Source organism: Colobus angolensis, unplaced genomic scaffold, assembly GCF_000951035.1.
Source record: "Colobus angolensis palliatus isolate OR3802 unplaced genomic scaffold, Cang.pa_1.0 Scaffold33, whole genome shotgun sequence".
NCBI lineage: Eukaryota > Metazoa > Chordata > Mammalia > Primates > Cercopithecidae > Colobus > Colobus angolensis.
Window position 1 is genome coordinate 6,413,879 of NW_012116599.1, and position 18,734 is coordinate 6,432,612.

At 43.1% G+C, this 18,734-nt stretch overlaps 1 protein-coding gene across 1 annotated transcript in view; it reads left to right on the top strand.

The window, feature by feature from the left end:
• RHBDD1 (rhomboid domain containing 1) overlaps nt 1–17,164 on the top strand; it is a 155,284-nt gene extending 138,120 nt beyond the window's left edge. The window contains exon 7 of the mRNA XM_011951930.1: nt 16,071–17,164. Within this exon, the coding sequence (XP_011807320.1) occupies nt 16,071–16,165 (95 nt within the window). The 3' untranslated portion in view covers nt 16,166–17,164. The remainder of the gene's footprint in view (nt 1–16,070) is intronic.
• The last annotated feature ends 1,570 nt before the right edge of the window (nt 17,165–18,734 follow it).

Sequence of the window (18,734 nt, forward strand, 5' to 3'; positions counted from 1 at the left end):
AAAGTAAGAAGACTCAGCAGGCTGCGTACCCTTCTACCATCTGCCCTGTTCTAGCCACACTGGCTGTCCACTGGATGTGCCCACCCATATTGGGGCGCGTCTTCCTCTCCCAGTCTCCTGACTTGAATGTCAGTCAGTCTCCTCTGGCAACTTTCAGAAACACCCAGGAGCACTGCTTCACCAGCCATCTAGACATCCCTCAAGCCAGTCTAGTTCTCACCTATATTAACCATCACAGCGGTTCAGGCACTGGTCTAGGCCCACGATACAGGTGACTCAAACAGAGCTAGTGACAGGGCAGATAGAGAAGAATGGACAAATTTGGTAATGTTCAGGTTAAAATGACAAGTTTCGACGGATTGAATTTGGGGGCAGGATGAGTGGAAGAGGAAGGTGTCAAGGAAGACTCCAGGGTCTGGGCTTGTGTGACTAACCAGAGGGATCATGGGGGCATTTCTGAGAAGGGCAGCCTAGAAACGGGGTCATTAGTGTAACAGTCGGCACCACTTACCTTTCATTGCTTTGACCCAGGTGCTCACATCCATTCATTTGGTCCTCAGAACACACCCATAAGCTAGATTTTACAGATAAGAAAATTGAGGATCAGTGAGTAAAGTTAACTCCTCCTAGGGCACAAAATAAGAGGCAAAGCCAGTATTCAACCTCAGCTCTTTCTGGTTCAGAATCCATTCCCCACCAGAACCAGGTAGCAGAAGGTCAGCTTTGTAAGACATCGATGTCCACTCCAGATTTGGCTGGTGAGGTTTTAAACAGAATGAAATGCTTGGAAGAGAAAACAGGAGATTTGGGGTGTGGTTCTGTGCCTCTTAGCTCTTAGCAAAACCATTTACCTTCTCTGGACTTCCATTTCCCATCTCTGACATGAGCAAGTCAGATCTATCATCCTGAAGACACCCCTCATGTTCTGGAAATGCATGATTTTTATGATGTCATCCTGGATGCATCTCATACACAGTCTCCTCTCCACATTTGATTAAATCTTTAGGATACCTGTCTTACAACCATATAGCCGTTTCTCTGCTAGCTTTTTATCTGGCCAAAGCACATACTTAGATACTTCCAATGAAGTTCAGAGAGCAACATATTCCTCTTCCCTTACCTAAATCTTCAGTTATCCAAGATGAGCCTAATTCTAGGTTCCTAACTTGGGATTGAAATTTTAAAAATTTTGTTATGGGGTTTTCTTTTTCCGTTCATAAAATGTTTTATTTTACTAGAATTTATTAATAATGTCTATTAATAGACATGTAAAGTAACTCATTTTTTGTTGTTATTGAATATCTCTCCGTAGCAGAGACTATTTTAAAATAATTTCCGAGTTTAATTGTGTTCAGTTTGAGACTGAGGCAGGCCATTTCAAGGATGTAAAACCAGTCTGAGATACTCCTTGGCCTTCCTGAGACTGGATGGGCTTGTTTGTAAGAGATGTTAGGTTTCCATCATTCTGAGCAAACTGTCACAAGGACAGAAAACCAAACACCACATGTTCTCATTCATAGGTGGGAATTGAACAGTGAGAACACTTGGACACAGGGTGGGGAACATCATACACCGGGCCTGTCATGGGGTGGGGGGTGTGGGGAGGGATGGCATTGGGAGAAATACCTAATGTAAACAATGAGTTGATGGGTGCAGCGGGCCAGCATGGCACATGTATACCTATGTAATGAGACCACACATTGTGCACATGTACCCTAGAACTTAAGGTATAATAATAAATAAATAAATAAATAAATAAAAGGAGCTCATTGAACTTAAAAAAAAAAAAAAAGGAGAGAGAGAGAGATGTTAGGTTTCAGTCACAGAATTGCCCCCTGCCTCTATAGGTTACTAGCACACACACATAAGCACACATGCAGACACATGCAGGCACACAAATCCATGCACTCATGCACACGCGCACACACACACACACACACACACACACACACACTATCTCTAATGGGGCACAAGATTAGGATTTGGGAGAGGGATAATAAGTTAATCAGACCTAAAAGAACACACAAAAAGTGGTTAATTAGACTCAGGGTTAAATGCCATCAAATACAGAAACAAGCATGGTTTTAAAATGACCATCATACTTCTCAGACAGTTTTTCACATCACAGAAACTGGCTTCCCAGCCATCACAATTCTAGGCTAACTCTGACCCACATAAGAATTTCTCAGCTCTGGGGTCCAGAGAGCAAGGCTCCTGCTTGTTTGTGCCTTTCTCCAGATGGCTTCTCACTGCCACGTATCTCGTGGAGCTTATCCACTCCAAATGGATAAAGGTTGCATCGCCCTCATGGTCCAAGTTATCTAGACCTTTGTGGAGAAGCCCACCCTGGTTTCCTAAACCACAAGCTGCTACCTCTCAAAATTCATGGCTATCATACTTTTGATGAGTATATCGTTCCTCTTTCACATATTTTCAACGTCCCCCTGCCCTCTTTTCTTTTCTTGCCCAGCAAGCACACATCTAGCCACAGGCCTTACATGTGGTAGGGTTGGGCTGGGAGGTTCCCAGTGATTCCCTCAGCCCTGCCCCTGATGATTTGGATGCCTTTGATACCAGCCATGACTCACTCTAATTGCAGGTTTTTCTCAGAGCAGTTTGTCTTCCTCTGGTTCCACCTGCAAAAGATGGATGCCAGGTGGCTGTCAGCTTTAATAAGGGCTTTGGACCACTGTGTTCTCCTAGACCACAAATAATCTCAGGGATAATTTCCTAGGTCAGGGATTGTTTTTCTAATTATGCATTGATATTGGTATTTCTGGACCTGTAGTTATGTACAATCAGGCTTATGGTATTTGAAAAGTAAAGATAATTTGAACTTTTTAAAACATTTAAGACAGCATTCAGCATAAATAGATGTAATACATCTCATATCTCAGCCTATTTCTAGCCACTGAATGTTCTTTGATGTGTCCAGAACCCCAGAGCCCAGGCAAATCTTGTGAATTTCATAGAGAAAACAAATCGACTGAATTGTGTTCCAAAGTCTGTAGGCTTATAGTCCCCACTCACCTGTTCCTCACTATTTGTGTCTCAGGATTTGAGAGCTATTTAGTGGCTGAGGCCAGAAATGGAAATTTGCCCTCATGGTGTGTTAGCTTGTTCTTTCATTCATTCCTCAAGCATTTATGATGCACCCACTATGTATCAGGCACCAGGGATCCAGAGGTGAATTCCTTTGTTCCTAGGACTGGGGGAGCAACATTGGGCCAGTTTCTTCTACTCTAATGTCATCACTAATAGAATTTTAACTAACAATTGTATTTGTTGTGTTTTTCAAGATAGCTGGGTTGCATTGGTATCTTTTAAAATCTAAGGTGGAGCATAGTATGACCTAGGAAACTACTAGAGTCTTTGACTCATAGTAAATGTCACCAAAAACCTACTTATACAAAACCAAATGCCATGCTAGTGCAAATGGTCAAAGACAAACATAACCACAGAACACAGTATGGCATTCCTGTGATCAAAGTTTCTCAAAGTGGGGCATGTGGACATCCAGCTCACTTGAGGCACATGTTAAAAAATGCACATTTCTGGGTCCCCCAACAGACATTGATCTGGAATCTCCCATTAGAACCCTAGAATCTGCCTCTCACCAAGCTCCCCGACGTGGGTTTGAGAATCACTGTTCTAGATCCAGCATCTAGTCTTTAGCCCTTCGAAGAATGCTGTGTTTTCTGCGGGAATGTAGCATAGAAGTATTGGGTAGATGTGAGACCTGGGGCCACTTACATGGTTCACTTTACTTGCTGCTAGTCAGTCAGACCACCTACCCTAGGGGCCAGCCACCTCAATCCACTTACTTTCCCAGGCCCAACAGCCTTGTTTTACTAGACACATGGTTATCTGCCGTACTTGTCCAGTGTGACCTAAACTTGACCTCTCGGGGATGGTTGTTCTCAGCAGAAGTTGCCAACTTTTTGTCCCTTTTCAAAGTTCTTTTCCCACTGGCTTGTCTTTTTTTTTTTTTCTTCCTTATTCCTTGAATGCTTGGAACGATGTTTACTTATACTTTTTTTCATGTACAAAGGTTAAAGAGTGTTTTAAGAAGATTGAGGTTTCTGAGGGAAATGTTGGCTAATTTCAAATGGTCTTTGATTTCAAAAGTCAATGAAAACATTCCCTTGACCCTTGGTTTGAAGGACTGGAAATTGGGCCGTCTCTCTGGTTTGAAACTCAAGTGGAAAGGAGTGAGAAAAAAACAAAACCGGTCTAAATGTTATCAAAAATGCTTCTTTATACCTTTATTTGAACAGGAGATTTGAGCGCCTGGGCAAAATGCAATGGTGTGGGGGACCTTGTCATTTGTAAATGGAGGAACTGCCCCTGCTCGTGTAGGAGGGTGAGCCATGCAGCTGGCATTGTGTCCCTTGGAGGGAGGGAGCTGCTGTCCCAGGCAATTATGAAACCACCACTTAGGACAGGGTCCCAAGAAAGATGTGCTTTCTTCTCCACCAGGAAGCACATCTGTTCACCCCTCTGATCACTGGGGGCCTGCCCAGCAGCTGTGACAGCCAGCACCTGCTGAACTACCAGTTGCCAAGCTGCCAACTTCAAAGATGCTGTCTTAGTGAGTTTAGGCCACCTTAACAAAATACTGCCATGGACTGGGTGGCTTGAACAACAAAAATTTATTTCTCACAGTTCTGGAGGCTAGAAGTTCCAGGTACTAATATGATCAGGTTCTAGTGGGGTCCCTCTCCCTGGATTATAGATGGCCGCCTTCTCACTGTGACCTCACATGGCAGAGAGTGCAAGCTCTGGCCTCTTCATTCCCTGGTAAGGGTACGAATACCACCACAGGGGCTCCACCCTCATGTCTCATGTAAACCTAATTACCTCCCACAGGCCCCACCTCCACATACCATCACATTGAGGGTTAGGACTTCAAAGTATGAATTTTGAGGGAACACAAACGTTGAGTCCATGACAGCCTTTGTGACCTCTCTGAGCCTAGGCATACCAGGCAGAACAGCAACAGCTAACTCCCTGGGGTCATAGGCTAAGGAATTAGAAATATTCACCTGAAAGGAACCACTGGTGCTGGAGACTTTTGCAGATTCCTAGAACTCATGGAATACTCGCTTGATAAGCCCTGGTCTTGTACATTCACTCAGTGCTAGGCCAGAAAAACCCCCAAGTCAAACCAAGTTCTGAATGTCCTTAGACAGCAGTGTGCACTCTGAACCAGGCATCAGGCACAGTCAGAATGGGAGCTAGATGGGCCTTTTATCTCACTTCCGCCCTTCTGATGCTCTCCTGGGGTTGGGGTGGGGGCTGAGGAGGAAGGGCAGAAGCAAAGAGGAGGATTGGGGACAAGTACAAGTTGGGGGGAGGGTTTGAGTGAAAATGTGAGCCAGTAACCAGTACCACCTGGTTAGGCCTAACATAGATCATTTTGAGTATTACTGCATCCAGGATTGATTGTCTTATTACCATAGATTGTGTCTGTTTATCTCCTCTGATTTGGAGTTAGCATATTAAGGAGGCTCCAGATCATTCCTGCAAAGCACTCACTAACACAAGGCAGCATGCACAATAGCAGGAGGAAATTCAGAATTAGAAATAGTTAAACTCTCTGCATTCATATCCGTATCTGTATCTATATCTCTCCCAGTGCCTTGTCAGTCTCCTCTGCTCTGGAAGAATTCTGATATGACATAGAAACTGCTAGATGCTGGCAAATAATTCCTGGGTTTCAGGCCATCTAGACAATAAACAACTCCATAATATTCAGTGCAGCAGCCTCTGTAGCACCCATCTGTTTCAAAATAACCCTAATTCTGCTTACAATGCGGAATGCTTTGTTGACTGGAATTTGTCCTAGTTTTCGTCAGTGGATTTAATGTCATAGGCCTCTGGTTCCACCTGCTGGCAGATACAAATAGCAGAATGAAACTCGCATGGATATTTTCAGTTGCAAGAAAAATCTGAGTTGTAGCTTAGTGGTTCTCAAAGGCTGATGTACATCGGAGTCACCCGAGAGCTCATTAAAACTACAGCGGCCTGGGTTCTGTGGCAAGCCCACCCAATCAGCAGCTATTTCTTAAACAGCCCTCCTGGTGATTCACACACCCATACCAACGTTAGCAGACCCCACTTCATCTGGAATGAGGGGTGCAGAACCCAGCAAGGTTAGGGATGATTCCAAACCACTGTATCCTACTCATGGCCAAGCAGGGGGTGACAGAGTGACAAAGCCACCTTTAGATACCCACCCCCACCTCTTCCAGTTTATCCAGGTAACTCTTAGCGGCAAAGGCCAAAGCTTTATTCCCTTGTAACTCATTTAAAAAAGAAACAATTCAAAGTGGAGAAACCTGTGAAAGCACTACTTATCTAAGTGCTCAAGGTTAACGTCACCAGTGATAAGTCATGTTGACAGCACATTGATATGTGATGAGGGCATTTCACCTCTGTGGTATTCTTCACCAAAACCCATAACCCCAGTCTAACCATGAGGACAAATAGCAGACAAACCAGACCGAATGACATTCTTCACGATATCTGGCCACTACCACTCAAGACTGTGAAGGTCATGAGGGTCAAGAAAGGACTCAGAGCCACAGACCAAAAGAGACTAAGGAGACTTGATAACACAATGCCCTGTGGTCTCCAGGATTGGACCCCAAACAGAAAAAGAAAATTAGTGAAAAAACTGGGGAAATCTAAATGTCTGGAATTTAGTTCAACGGAATGTATCAATGTTGGTTTCTTAGTTTTGACAAACGTACTGTAAGATGTTAACATTTAGGGAATTAACTTGTCTGTAGTATCTTTGCAACTTTTACATAAATTTAAAATTATTCCAAAATAAAAAGTTTTTTTAAAAAAGTTACAAAAAAAGATAACCCCATCAAAAAGCGGGTAAAGGATATGAACAGACACTTCTCAAAAGAACACATTCATGTGGCCAAGAAGCATATGAAAAAAGCTCATCATCACTGGTCATTAGAGAAATGCAAATCAAAACCACAATGAGATATCATCTCATGCCAGTTTGAATAGCGATCATTAAAAAGTCAGGAAACAACAGGTGCTGGAGAGGATGTGGAGAAATAGGAACACTTTTACGCTGTTAGTGGGATTGTAAACTAGTTCAATCATTATGGAAAACAGTATGGTGATTCCTCAAGGATCTAGAACTAGAAATACCATTTGACCATTTGACCCAGCCATCCCATTACTGGGTATATACCCAAAGGATTATAAATCATGCTGCTATAAAGACACACACACATGTATGTTCATTGCAGCACTATTCACAATAGCAAAGACTTGGAATCAACCCAAATGTCCATCAGTGACAGACTGGATTAAGAAAATGTGGCACATATACACCATGGAATACTATGCAGCCATAAAAAAGGATGAGTTCATATCCTTTGCAGGGACATGGATGAATCTGGAAACCATCATTCTCAGCACAGTAACACAGGAACAGAAAACCAAACACTGCCTGTTCTTGCTCATAAGTGGGAGTTGCACAATGAGAACACATGGACACAGGGAGGGGAAAAGGGAAAATCACACACCAGGGCCTGTCGGGGGGTGGGGGCAAGGGGAGGCATAGCATTAGGAGAAATACCCAATGCATCCAGGGCTTATAACCTAGATCGACAGGTTGATGAGTGCAGCAAACCACCATGGCACATGTATACCTATGTAACAAACCTGCACGTTCTGCACACATATCCCAGAACTTAAAGTATAATTAAAAAAAAAAAAAATTAAACATTGGGATGGGAGGATGGCACTGAAGAGAGACAAAATGTGTTGGAGGACATTGCCAAGGAGCATAGCGTGGCTGCTTCTCTACCAGCTGCCAAAAGTCATGAGCAGCTAGCTGGTAGGACAGGCAACAGTCTCCAGAGAAGCTGCCCAGGCAGTTGGCCAGTGAGGCGGGTTGCTGCTGTGACACATTTGCACTCTCCCATCTGTCTGCCACCTGACCCCTGTGTTTCACTGGGAACCAAACAGTCATGGACACTCGAACCTCTGTGTGGGAGTCAGAGGTCCAGGCCCCCTCTGGGTACAGATGAGGGGCCTGAGGCCCAGGGAGGGAAGTGACCTGTGCCAGATCCTGGTGGAGCCCCGATATAAACCCACATCTGGTTGAAGTGAATTCATTTGCCACAGCATTTCTCAGTGACTTGATACATTATCTGCAACAGAGTCATCTGGGTGCTCATTAAAATGAAGTTCCTGGGCTCCAGCCACGACTTACTGCATCAGAATCTGTGGTGAGGGGGTGGAGGGGATCCAATAATCTGCATTTTGAACAGGTTCTTCATTTCTGTGCACGGTTCAGATTAAGGACCACTGCAGCAAACTGGGCAACGGTTGCTGTTTGATGGAAACTTCTATGCATAGGGCCAGGGCTGCTAAAAGCTAAGAATGGGAGAATCCAGCCGCTGCCATTCTCTTAGGATGAAAGTCATAGTAGGTGGCAAGCAGCAGGGCCAGGACCCAGTGTGTTTCAGGAGGAGGCAATATTTTATTCTATTTTGCGCTCAGTGTATTATCATTTAAACACTGTTGCCCTCACTACTCTTGTCTTTTTAAAATAATGAAGTTAAAACTTACCCAAAGACAATCTCAAGATCAAGAAGCAAGAGGTTGGGAGTGGGACTCATATCAGGGCCCTGAGGAGACCACTGTCAGTCTCTTCCTCTGGCCTTCCCTGCCACTATGCCCCATCTGAACATCTTCAGGAAAACCAGGCCAGAAAGAGACAATGGCAAGTCTCCTGGACCCCAAGATAAAGGTCAGAACAGACAAAGGACCCAGATGCCTGGGAAGCCTGAAGCAGACCACAGTTTGGACCTAAGGAATTCTTTGAGGCTGCAGAGTCGCTATAGTGGAGTTGAGCAAAGACTCAGGCCATGCGAGGTGGAGAGCAGCTGCCCACACTGTGCCAGGCTGGCCCTCTCTGTGGACTGGTGTGGAATCTGCATCAGAAGGATCAGAATAGGTCGGGGGCTCAAGCTGCCCCTCTGAGCAGACACATTGGTCCTGGAGCTTCTGAGAGGAAGGTGGGATTGTAATATTCCAAAGGGTTTTCATACTTTTTGTATCATTTTACAGACCTCATATACATAGATATAGATATATTAAGAGATAGAACGAGCATGGAGAATTATTCCTGTAAGAAGTTATAAACTGTTCTCTATTTTAGAAAATACTTGAGAGTTAACTACCCAGGCTGATTTTTGCAGCTGGACCTATCTATTGCCAAACCTTACTCCTTGTCAAAGGAGATCCTAATTCTAGATGCATCCAGTTATCCAAAATAAAGCCTTACTATTTGCAGTGAGCCTTATTTAAGGCAGAAGATGCATTGTTTCTGCTGTCTGTTAAACAGACCCTGCCTCCAAGTCATAATTGAGGCAATAATACCTTCTGGAGGTTTACATATGCTGATGTAGGGGTTGAGGAAGACAACTGGAACATCTCATGTCTGAAGGAGAATAGATGGGAATCTAGGTTTGAGTTCCTGACTCAGCCACTGACCAGCTATTTGGCTTTGCCAAGTTGCATAAAATCTTTAAGCCTCAATTCCTCACCTATAAAATAGACAAGGAAGTTCTACTTGGAAGGATAAGTAGGATAGAAACCACTTATAACAACATGGATGAATCTCACAAGCATAATGTAAAATTAAGCCACTCACAAAGCGTACATATTGTATGGATCCACTTATGGACAGAAATAGGGAAAAAAATCTGTAGTTAGAAATCAGGATCATGGGTACTGTTGGGTATCGAGGTATAGTAACTGGAAGGGGGCATGTGGTGGCTTATGAGTACGGGAAATATTCTGGTATTTTCAGAAATAACCTCGTATCTTGACCTGGATATTGGTCTCACACATCCGGTTTGTGAAAATGAATCAAGTTATACACTTCAAGGTGTAGTGGGGGGTGGGGCAGTAATTAGAATGAGCATGTAGCAGTTGTCCCACAAATACTCTTTGTCTCCTTTTGACTTTTCTTTCTTTTTTTGGGAGGTGGGGGAATTCTAGAAGTCAGACCATATCTTGTCTATATTGCAGGAAACACTGACCTGACATAGTGGACCTGATGTCATAGGTTACTCAGATTGTTACCTGGATTATAGCCTGTTGATTTTAAGTCATTTGTGTTCATTAACGGTCTCCAAAATTAACCAGCTGGAGGGAGAGAAAAGTGCAGCAGGTAAAGTGGTAAACTAGGGGCTGAGCTGATCTCTATTTCACAATGCAGAGTGCTAACCACTGTAAATCGCAGAGATCTCCATTTCAAGGCTTCTTGTTTTCAGATTCCAGATATTATTTCAGAATTAGGGAATCTCCACTGTTGCAGTCTTGATTGATTGAAGAAATAGAAATGTGAATGTTTTCTCTCTAAAGTCACATCTAAATATTGCCTTTCTCATAAACCATACTGTAATTTCCATTTGTATGAAAGTTATACCATTTTAAGTTAATTTCATACTACTTATAAAGAGAGAGAGAATATTATAATTAGCGAGTCGAAACGTAAAGTGTGGTTACTGCCTTTAAGCATCTCCCCTTTTCAAAGAATGTCTTGCTAAATTGTTAGACCTGGGGTTCCTTCCAGGCCTTTTTGGTCTTTGACGGTAAATGACTTAACAACCATCCTTTCAGGAGGCATTTTGGAAGCTTTGCAGCTCATGGAATGCTAATAAAGTAACATTCTTGAAAGAGAGAACATGGGTCCCATGCTGCTGCCCTCATCTGACAATGAAATCCCAGAGAACACTGGTGATTTATTTAGAGGTTTCCTGGTTTAGAAAAAAAAGTGATTGCCTCTTTAGCTCCCTAATTTAAGGGAGAGATATTATGCTATCCTGCGACTTCAGTATAATTTCACTGCATGGCATAGTGTGTTCATCAGATCATGGGCAGGATCTATGAATACTAGCAAATTAAACGTCTAGATTTACACGGAAGGCGAACAGTAGGGAAAATGGCCATCAACTCATGGTGCTCCTTTTAGCAATTCTTACCTGGACAAAATTGCTTCTCTTCCCTTAGATGTAAAATGCAGAGGCTACTGCATTTTACATAAGGGTAGAGGACTGAACATTTTTTCATCAAGAACCACAAATCAATAAATTTTATGATCTTACTACTGGTGCTGTAATTGAGGTAAATCATCTTAACACGAGCAGTGTTCCTGAGGCTCTTTGAAGCATGTTCACTGCTGCTTTGAGTAAAATTGAGGGCTGACCTCCATTGACAAGAACACGGAGGCAAGGCTCATAAATACTCATATTCTATACCAAGTTCTTTGGAGCAGGGCCATTTCATGCAGGCCTGTAAATGTCCAATGTGTATGATTTAACTAAGCAGAGAAAAGAAGATCTTGGCTGGACACTCCAGCTCTGTCAGTCACCCAAAGGCTCCTTCATGTGACTAAAGCATGCTGCTTAATGGAAGTCATTAATTACCTTTTTATATCTATTTCTTAGAAGACAGATATTTAGTAACTAGCAACTCAACACTGTACAAAGCACTGCCAAAGGGTTTGCAAACAGAATTGAGCTCTGTATTTTAAGAAGTCACAGGTTTTGTCATTTTGTATATCTTTTTTTTTTTTTTTTGACAGAGTCTCTCTCTGTTGCCTGGCTGGAGTGCAGGGGCAAGATCTGGGCTCACTGCAATCTCTGCCTCCTGGGTTCAAGCCATTCACCTGCCCCAGCCTCCCAAGTAGCTGGGATTACAGGCCCGTGTCACCACACCCAGCTACTTTTTGTATTTTTAAGTAGAGTCGGGGTTTCACCATGTTGGCCAGGATGGTCTCAATCTCCTGACCTTGTGAACGGCCCGCCTCGTCCTCCCAAAGTGCTGGGATTAGAGGCATGAGCCACCATGCCCAGCCCATTTTGTATATCTCGTATACAGAGTTAATGACAGGAACAAGTAGACATTTAGCACATGATTCTTGATGATGTTAGAGATGAACAATCATACCATCCAATGTTCAGCCGGCATTTACTGTCATGTGGCACCCAGCTAATCATTTTATGTGCATTATCTCTTCTAATCCTTCAACAACCAACCAAAGGAACTACTCAGTATTCCCATTTTATAGATAAGGAAACTAAGACCAAGAGCAAGAGGGTTACCTACTTGCTCAAGGATGTGTAGCTAAAAAGTGGAGGAGCTGGGATTTAATCACAGGTTGTCAAACTTCAGAGTCATGGAAAGGACCCTGGAAGTCCCCTTTTTCAGTAGCCTCCTCTCACATATGATTCAACTGGAGACTGCTGAAATGAAGCATAGGATTCAACTGGAGACTGCTGAAATGAAGCATAGGATTCAGCTGGAGACTGCTGAAAAGAAGCATAGGATTCACCTGGAGACTGCTGAAAAGAAGCATAGGATTCAACTGGAGACTGCTGAAATGAAGCATAGGATTCAGCTGGAGACTGCTGAAATGAAGCATAGGATTCACCTGGAGACTGCTGAAATGAAGCACCTTGTGAAGGGTGTCTCCACGATTCCCAGGCAGAGACGGGAAACTGTCTCCTAGTTCCCTACTTTTTCCTTTACACTTACGGGGACGCCTCCTTCTATCACCCCAAGGACGCTCAGAAACACAAAGGTAAGACCCTTCGAGAAAGCCTGCAGAGAATGCTGGAGGTTAAGAAGACAGGTAATAGATCATATGACACAAGTGGAAACTATAGAAATAGTTTGACACATAAATGCAAAGGTGGGGAAGTAGAAGACAGAGCATACCTGAGACTGAGTGGACAGCCAGGTAGTCTTGTGCCGAGTGTGACTCCAACTCAAAGCACACCCACAGTAGTCGGTGTACGCTAGTGGCTGACATCAACTTTGTGATTGTCTTTGAAATAAGTTTTTATGCTTAAAAACATTCCCCCCAGATCAACTCATATTCAGAACAGTGTAGTTTTCAGAACTGGAAACAAAGCAATTCAGCCATTCTTCAGAGAGTAAGATAGCTTTTATATCAAAAACACTGAGTTGGAAGGATTTAAAATACCTTAAGAGCTGGCATGATTACAAATCGGGCTTTATTGTGGTTTGGTTTGTTGTATTGTTATACCCAACACCTTCTTGGTTCTCCTAGAAAGCCAAACCGTGCTAGCAGCCGGTGGAATTTAAGGAGACCCACATGGGAACTTTAGATTCACGTCTTTGATATCAGCAGAGTCCCACAGAATTGAGAACTTAGACTGGACCTTCTTATTTTTCTGTTTTCAAATAGCAGTGAGCTTCCCACATGCCCATATCCGTGAAGAAAAGGGACACTGGGTTTGGGCAGGAAGGGCGAGGATGGTGAGAGGTACAACCCTGAACACTTTCAGTGTGAGAACCGATGGCCACATGGGAAAGTGGGAAGAGACTCAGAAGGTTTGCTGTTCTTCATGCTAGCTTAGTGACCTCAGATGTGTCCCTAACACCTTCTGAGCCTCTGTTTCCTCATCTGCAAAACTGAGATGATTCTATTGGGAGTAAAAGTGGAAAAGGGCACCTTGAAAGGGCTTTATAAAGAAGAGTGTGATGATTGTTCTTCTCCTGACATGAGTTTTCTACTTCAGCATGTGGCATTTCTTTGGTTGGCTCAGCCCTGATTCTCCTCGAATGCCCTGCAAATGGGTCCAAGGCTGTGTGTGCTGGCCGCTCCTTTTGAGAGCTGGACCTCGGGCATCTTCCCAGTCTGCCTCTTCTAATTCCTCCATGCAGTTCCCTTCATGGAAATTATTAATCTGCAGGCTTTTTCTTTTGAAGAAACGCTAAAGAAAACACCAGAGGACTCTTTGTTTCCCTCTGGGAGTCTGAGCAGTCTTTCAGCCTCCATGGGTTTCTGCCCTGTGGCCCGGAGTCAGGGTGCCACGTCGAGCTTGCTTCTGACTCTGCCCGCAGCTAGTTCTAACAGAGTTCCCAGTCCATCTGGAATGAGGTGTTAAGTCCTGGCCTGCACTCACAAGTGCAATTAAGACCAGTCTTTTTAAAAACAACTGTTAAAGGAAAAGGAGAATTTGGAGCTCATCATATAAAACAGTTTTAAGCAATCAACTAATGGTGATTTGATTCACGAATTTGTAATTTCAAAGCATTTACCATTTTGAACAAAGAGAGATTCCTTTACAAATACATATGGCAAAAACGGTATCCATGTTTTTAACTTTTAATCTTACAGTATTTATAAAATCTTTATGGTAAAAGTGTTATAAGCCTATAATATGTTTGAGTATCATCTTTAATGAAAGTTAACAAATTGGTCTATTTTTCACTGTATCAAAATGCCTGGAAGTAGGGATTTATCCGGCAGAAGTGAGTGTGGGGGCTAGGCCTGCCCTGTTTATTTTGGGGTGTTCTAGTCAGGAAGGGTACAAGGGGTTGGGGAGGTACAATTCTCCCATGCTCTCAACAGGAAATGAGAATCAGTTCCGGGGAAGCATTGGGATCTTTATCAGTAGAGAAGCAAAAATATAAAAAAGGGGTTGGCTTTGACTACTTTTTTTGAATTTCTCTTTGACAATGGAAACTTGAGCTGTGGATTGAAAAGATGGACTCCATTTCCCACTGCTTTCTCTAACATCTTTTCACTATGGTTTTAACAGTTGCCATGTCAGCTTATACATAAATGGACACATATTTGAAAAGGTGCCACTCTTGGGCAATAAGCAAGAGGGATCGACTGTTCACTTGCTTTCCCTCCTGGCTTCACTGTGCTTTGCCCACCCTCCCTTCCCAGCCAGGCCAGTGCTGCCAGAACATTTGGTCCCGAATGAGTTGTTTCAGAACCTCACTGGGCAGTGTTGGAAGTCGTAAGGAGGTGCTGTTGAGTCAAGTCCATACACTTATTGAACAGCTACTGTGTGTTCAGAACTGTCCCCGACGCTGGGGAGAGGGAGGCATGTCAGAGGGATCCCCCACCATTTTAGAGCTTATGATCCTGGTAGGAGAGAGAAGAGTGGTCCAGAAATGCCTACACATCGGGCAGGATGTGGTGATGATTGAAAGAAGACAACCAAACGGAAGGTGCTGAAAGCTGAAGAGTTTGAATTGGGAGAGTTCTTCTGTTGGTTCCATCGGGGGTGGCCTAGCATTACAAGAGTGAGTAAGACTTCTGGTTGATGTAGGTGATGGGAGAGAGCCTTTCAGGGCAAATTACCAGGGTTAGCAGAGCTATAGTAATGAAAAGGTACAGCCTTTTCGGCCCCCATGCTTAGAAGTAAACCTCTACTTACCCGTGTCTCTCAGTGATGTGTCTTCCCGGTTGCCTTATAGGGAATATTGAAGCTCTTTCATTAGCTTTAGGTTGCTGGTTCCTTGAGATCAAGGACTATGTATTTTTCTCCCCTTATTACTACTCATGATGCCTGGGAGAATGTTTTCTTACGTAGTGATTGAAATTCTTGTATCATTACAAACTGTGTTTTTGGTAAGTTTGCATCCCTGAGAAACTCTTTTCAGTAACGATTTCCACAGTCCTTCATATGATCTTGAAATATGATGCCTGCATTTTTGTTTGCGTGCCCAGATATTGATCAGTATGGTAACTCTGCTCCAGTGGTTGTGTGTTTCAATCACGCATGATTCTGATTAGCCACATTGGTGCAGGAGGCAGCACGTTAGAAGGAAGAAAAGGAGCACCCAAAGGCTGATCAGAAGAAGCCAAACCAGCCTAGTTGGTGGGGGAAGTTAGTAAAGGTGGCAACAAATTATATATGGGTATTTAAAAAAAAGACAATAAGCCCTTGAGACACTATGTAAGCCTGAATGATGCAAATTATGGAGCACGGTGGAAGGAAAAATACAAGTGGGAAGATTATCAAGAAGCCTCAAAATGAGTCAAATCAGGTTCGTGGCTGAACCACTCTAAAAATATTTACTTGATGTTGAAATTTAGTACTGACAGCTGAAGTTGAAAAATCTTTGTTATATTTCTGTTTTGTGTTAAAATAAAGATGACACCCAAGCTATCATTTTGTTCCCTTGGAATCGTAGGGTACACAAGCCTTGTAATGTCGGAACGATTGATTTTTCCCTTGGCTTTCTCGCTACAGGAAATACCAGAAATAGCCGCCCACCCTACGGGTTTCGTCTCTCACCAGAAGAAGAAATGAGGAGACAGCGGCTTCACAGATTCGATAACCAGTGAGGTGGCGTCTTGGGAAACATGGTCTATTCGTGTAATTATTGCCCATTTGGCTCATTCTCGAAGCCCCTAATTCATTTTAAACAAAAGCAGAGTACACCGGTATTGCTCCAGACCGCTCACATCACCTAGGACAGTCCTCCCAATGGCCCCTATGAGTCAACTCACAGCTTGCTGGGAGTGGGCCTTCTCCTGGCCTTGTTCTTACTCATAAACAGGTCACTTCCTCCACGAAGGGACCAGTTTCCACACTCCCTCCTCTCACTGCTGACTCAGCAATGCCTCTGCTTTGGTCTGCTTTTGAAGACTGTGACCTTCACCAGGAGGTTTTCCTTTCACCAGTCAGGAAGATTAGTCCCTCATTCTGCCTGGAGAGCCCCATGTTTGACTTGGCAGCGGGTGTGGAGCCATCCCCGCGTCCTCCTGGCGCATTGCCACTGCGGCTGTCCAGGAACAGGATGTGGCTGCCTCGGCCGAATGTTGTCCTACTCTCCCCAACCCCGACGCCTCGGCACCTCGGGCCCCTGCATCTGGCTGGTGTTTGCAGGGCTTTTGCTTTGCTCTGATATTGCTCTGCCTTTATAGAAAGTCTTATTGAAGAAGTATAAGAAAGACCTAAGGTGGGGAAGACTCCTACACACACCGTTAGTATCAGTGACACCAGCAGTGTAGGTTCCCAGCCACTTCCCAGTGGCAGCTTGTGTGCCCAGGAGATAGGACATCATTTAACAAACCAGCAAAGTAACAGCAGATGCAACATACAGAGTAGAGCAAAGGCATTTGGTGGATCGGTCACTAGAGATCTATCTTGCAGAAAGTATGTTTTTCCTCATAAAAGTGCCTCTTAATTGGCTATTGTACCAGCCACTTGTCCCAGCCAAATGTCCAAAACACGCCCTTGGGCCCCGCATCGTTACAATCCACAGATTGTCTGTCTGAGTCATTTAAGGCATTTCCTGGTGCTTGTGTTCCATGAATAAAAGGACAAAAGTCAGAAGATCACTGATGTCTTACTGTCACCGAGATATTTTAAAATAGAGAAGTAGGAAAAGATTTTCCTTTTTTGATCTACAATTTATATAGTTTTCTGATTATGCACATAAAAGATATGCCTTCCATATGCATAAAGCAAACATGTGGAAAGAAATATACCCAAATGTTAGCAGGGGTCATCTTTGGGAGTGCAGTCCATGGGATTTTGCTTTCTTCATTTTTATAATTTTATATTACCGTGTTGGAAGATGTGTTTACGTGTGTGTGTTAATATAAATTGTACCTGCCTGTGAGTCCAGAAGCTTTAATTGTGTTAAAATAGTCAAGCTAAATGTTACTTCTCTCTCCCAAATTCTGTAAGTTTGACTCCCGTTGCCCCAAGTAGAAGTAACTTCTTTCTTGCGTGACACTTTTATAGCATTTGGTAATTCTGCTATAACACTTATATCTTGCCCCTATTATTATCTGTGCACAGCTACACAAAGGTGTGCCTTCTACCTGGGAACATGGATTATGAATGACTCTGTAATGAGGCCTGAGTCTTAGTTATCTTTCCGCTCACTCCCTGTCTCCCCTTTCCAACCCCAAAGGCTCATTAAATGTCAGTGTTTCACCAAAGTATTTTTTCAGTTGTATTAAGAGTCCAATCACTGTATATGGAAGTATTTTATTTTTTATTTTTTTATATCACTTGAGACCACTAATAGTACTTCCTTGTTCTGTTTGACTTGTCAGATATAAAGACATAGGATTAGATTTTGGGTGGTAAAATTGTGATATGCGTGGCTGTTTGTGGAGTGGAACATCTTAGTGATGTGAGAAAGGTGATTTTAGTTATAAATGTAAGCCAGTTATTTTAGCACAACAATAAAGATGTTCTGGAAATTATTATAATTATTTTAGTTAATAGACTTGCCTGTAACAAGTGCTTATTGTTTGGAATGTCCATTTTATTTTATTTTCCTCTACAATAAGGAATCCCTAAAGTTATGCCAACAAACTGGAACTGGATTGAGAAAGACAAAAGCAAGTGAGCAAGTGTATTAGACTAATTATCTCTAGTAGGGAATAAGCACTTGGAGCTAATTTTTTAATTTGGTGTATTTAATAGTAGTTCCCTGATTGTTAAGCCCCTGGTTCCCACAGTTTGGTATGGTCAGTCAACTTAAGAGACCTCTTAATGCAGAATCTTTACTTGGTTCTGAAGAGAAGGGAGTAGTTAAAATTGCTTCCTTTTAATGACTGTGAATGTATTGCCTGTGATTCCAAAGTTGTACATAATTGTTCAGACCTCCTCCATCCTTTTAAATTGCCTGCTGCAGTAAATAACTACTTTGAGTAGAACTAGAGCCTGTCTACCTATTTGACACATGTCCTGCTGCCTGGGGAGTAAGCAAGCTAAAGGGATGAGAAAGACCACCTCCCCCTACCCTGCAAATTGCACTGCAAGGCAGAGCAAGAATGGGGAAGCTGGCAGACCTGGCCTCCTTGTTCCCAGTCTTAGTTTTTCTTGAGAGATTCAGTATTCAGTAAAGAATAGTAGTCAATTTGAAAGAAATATATATATATGTATCAGTGA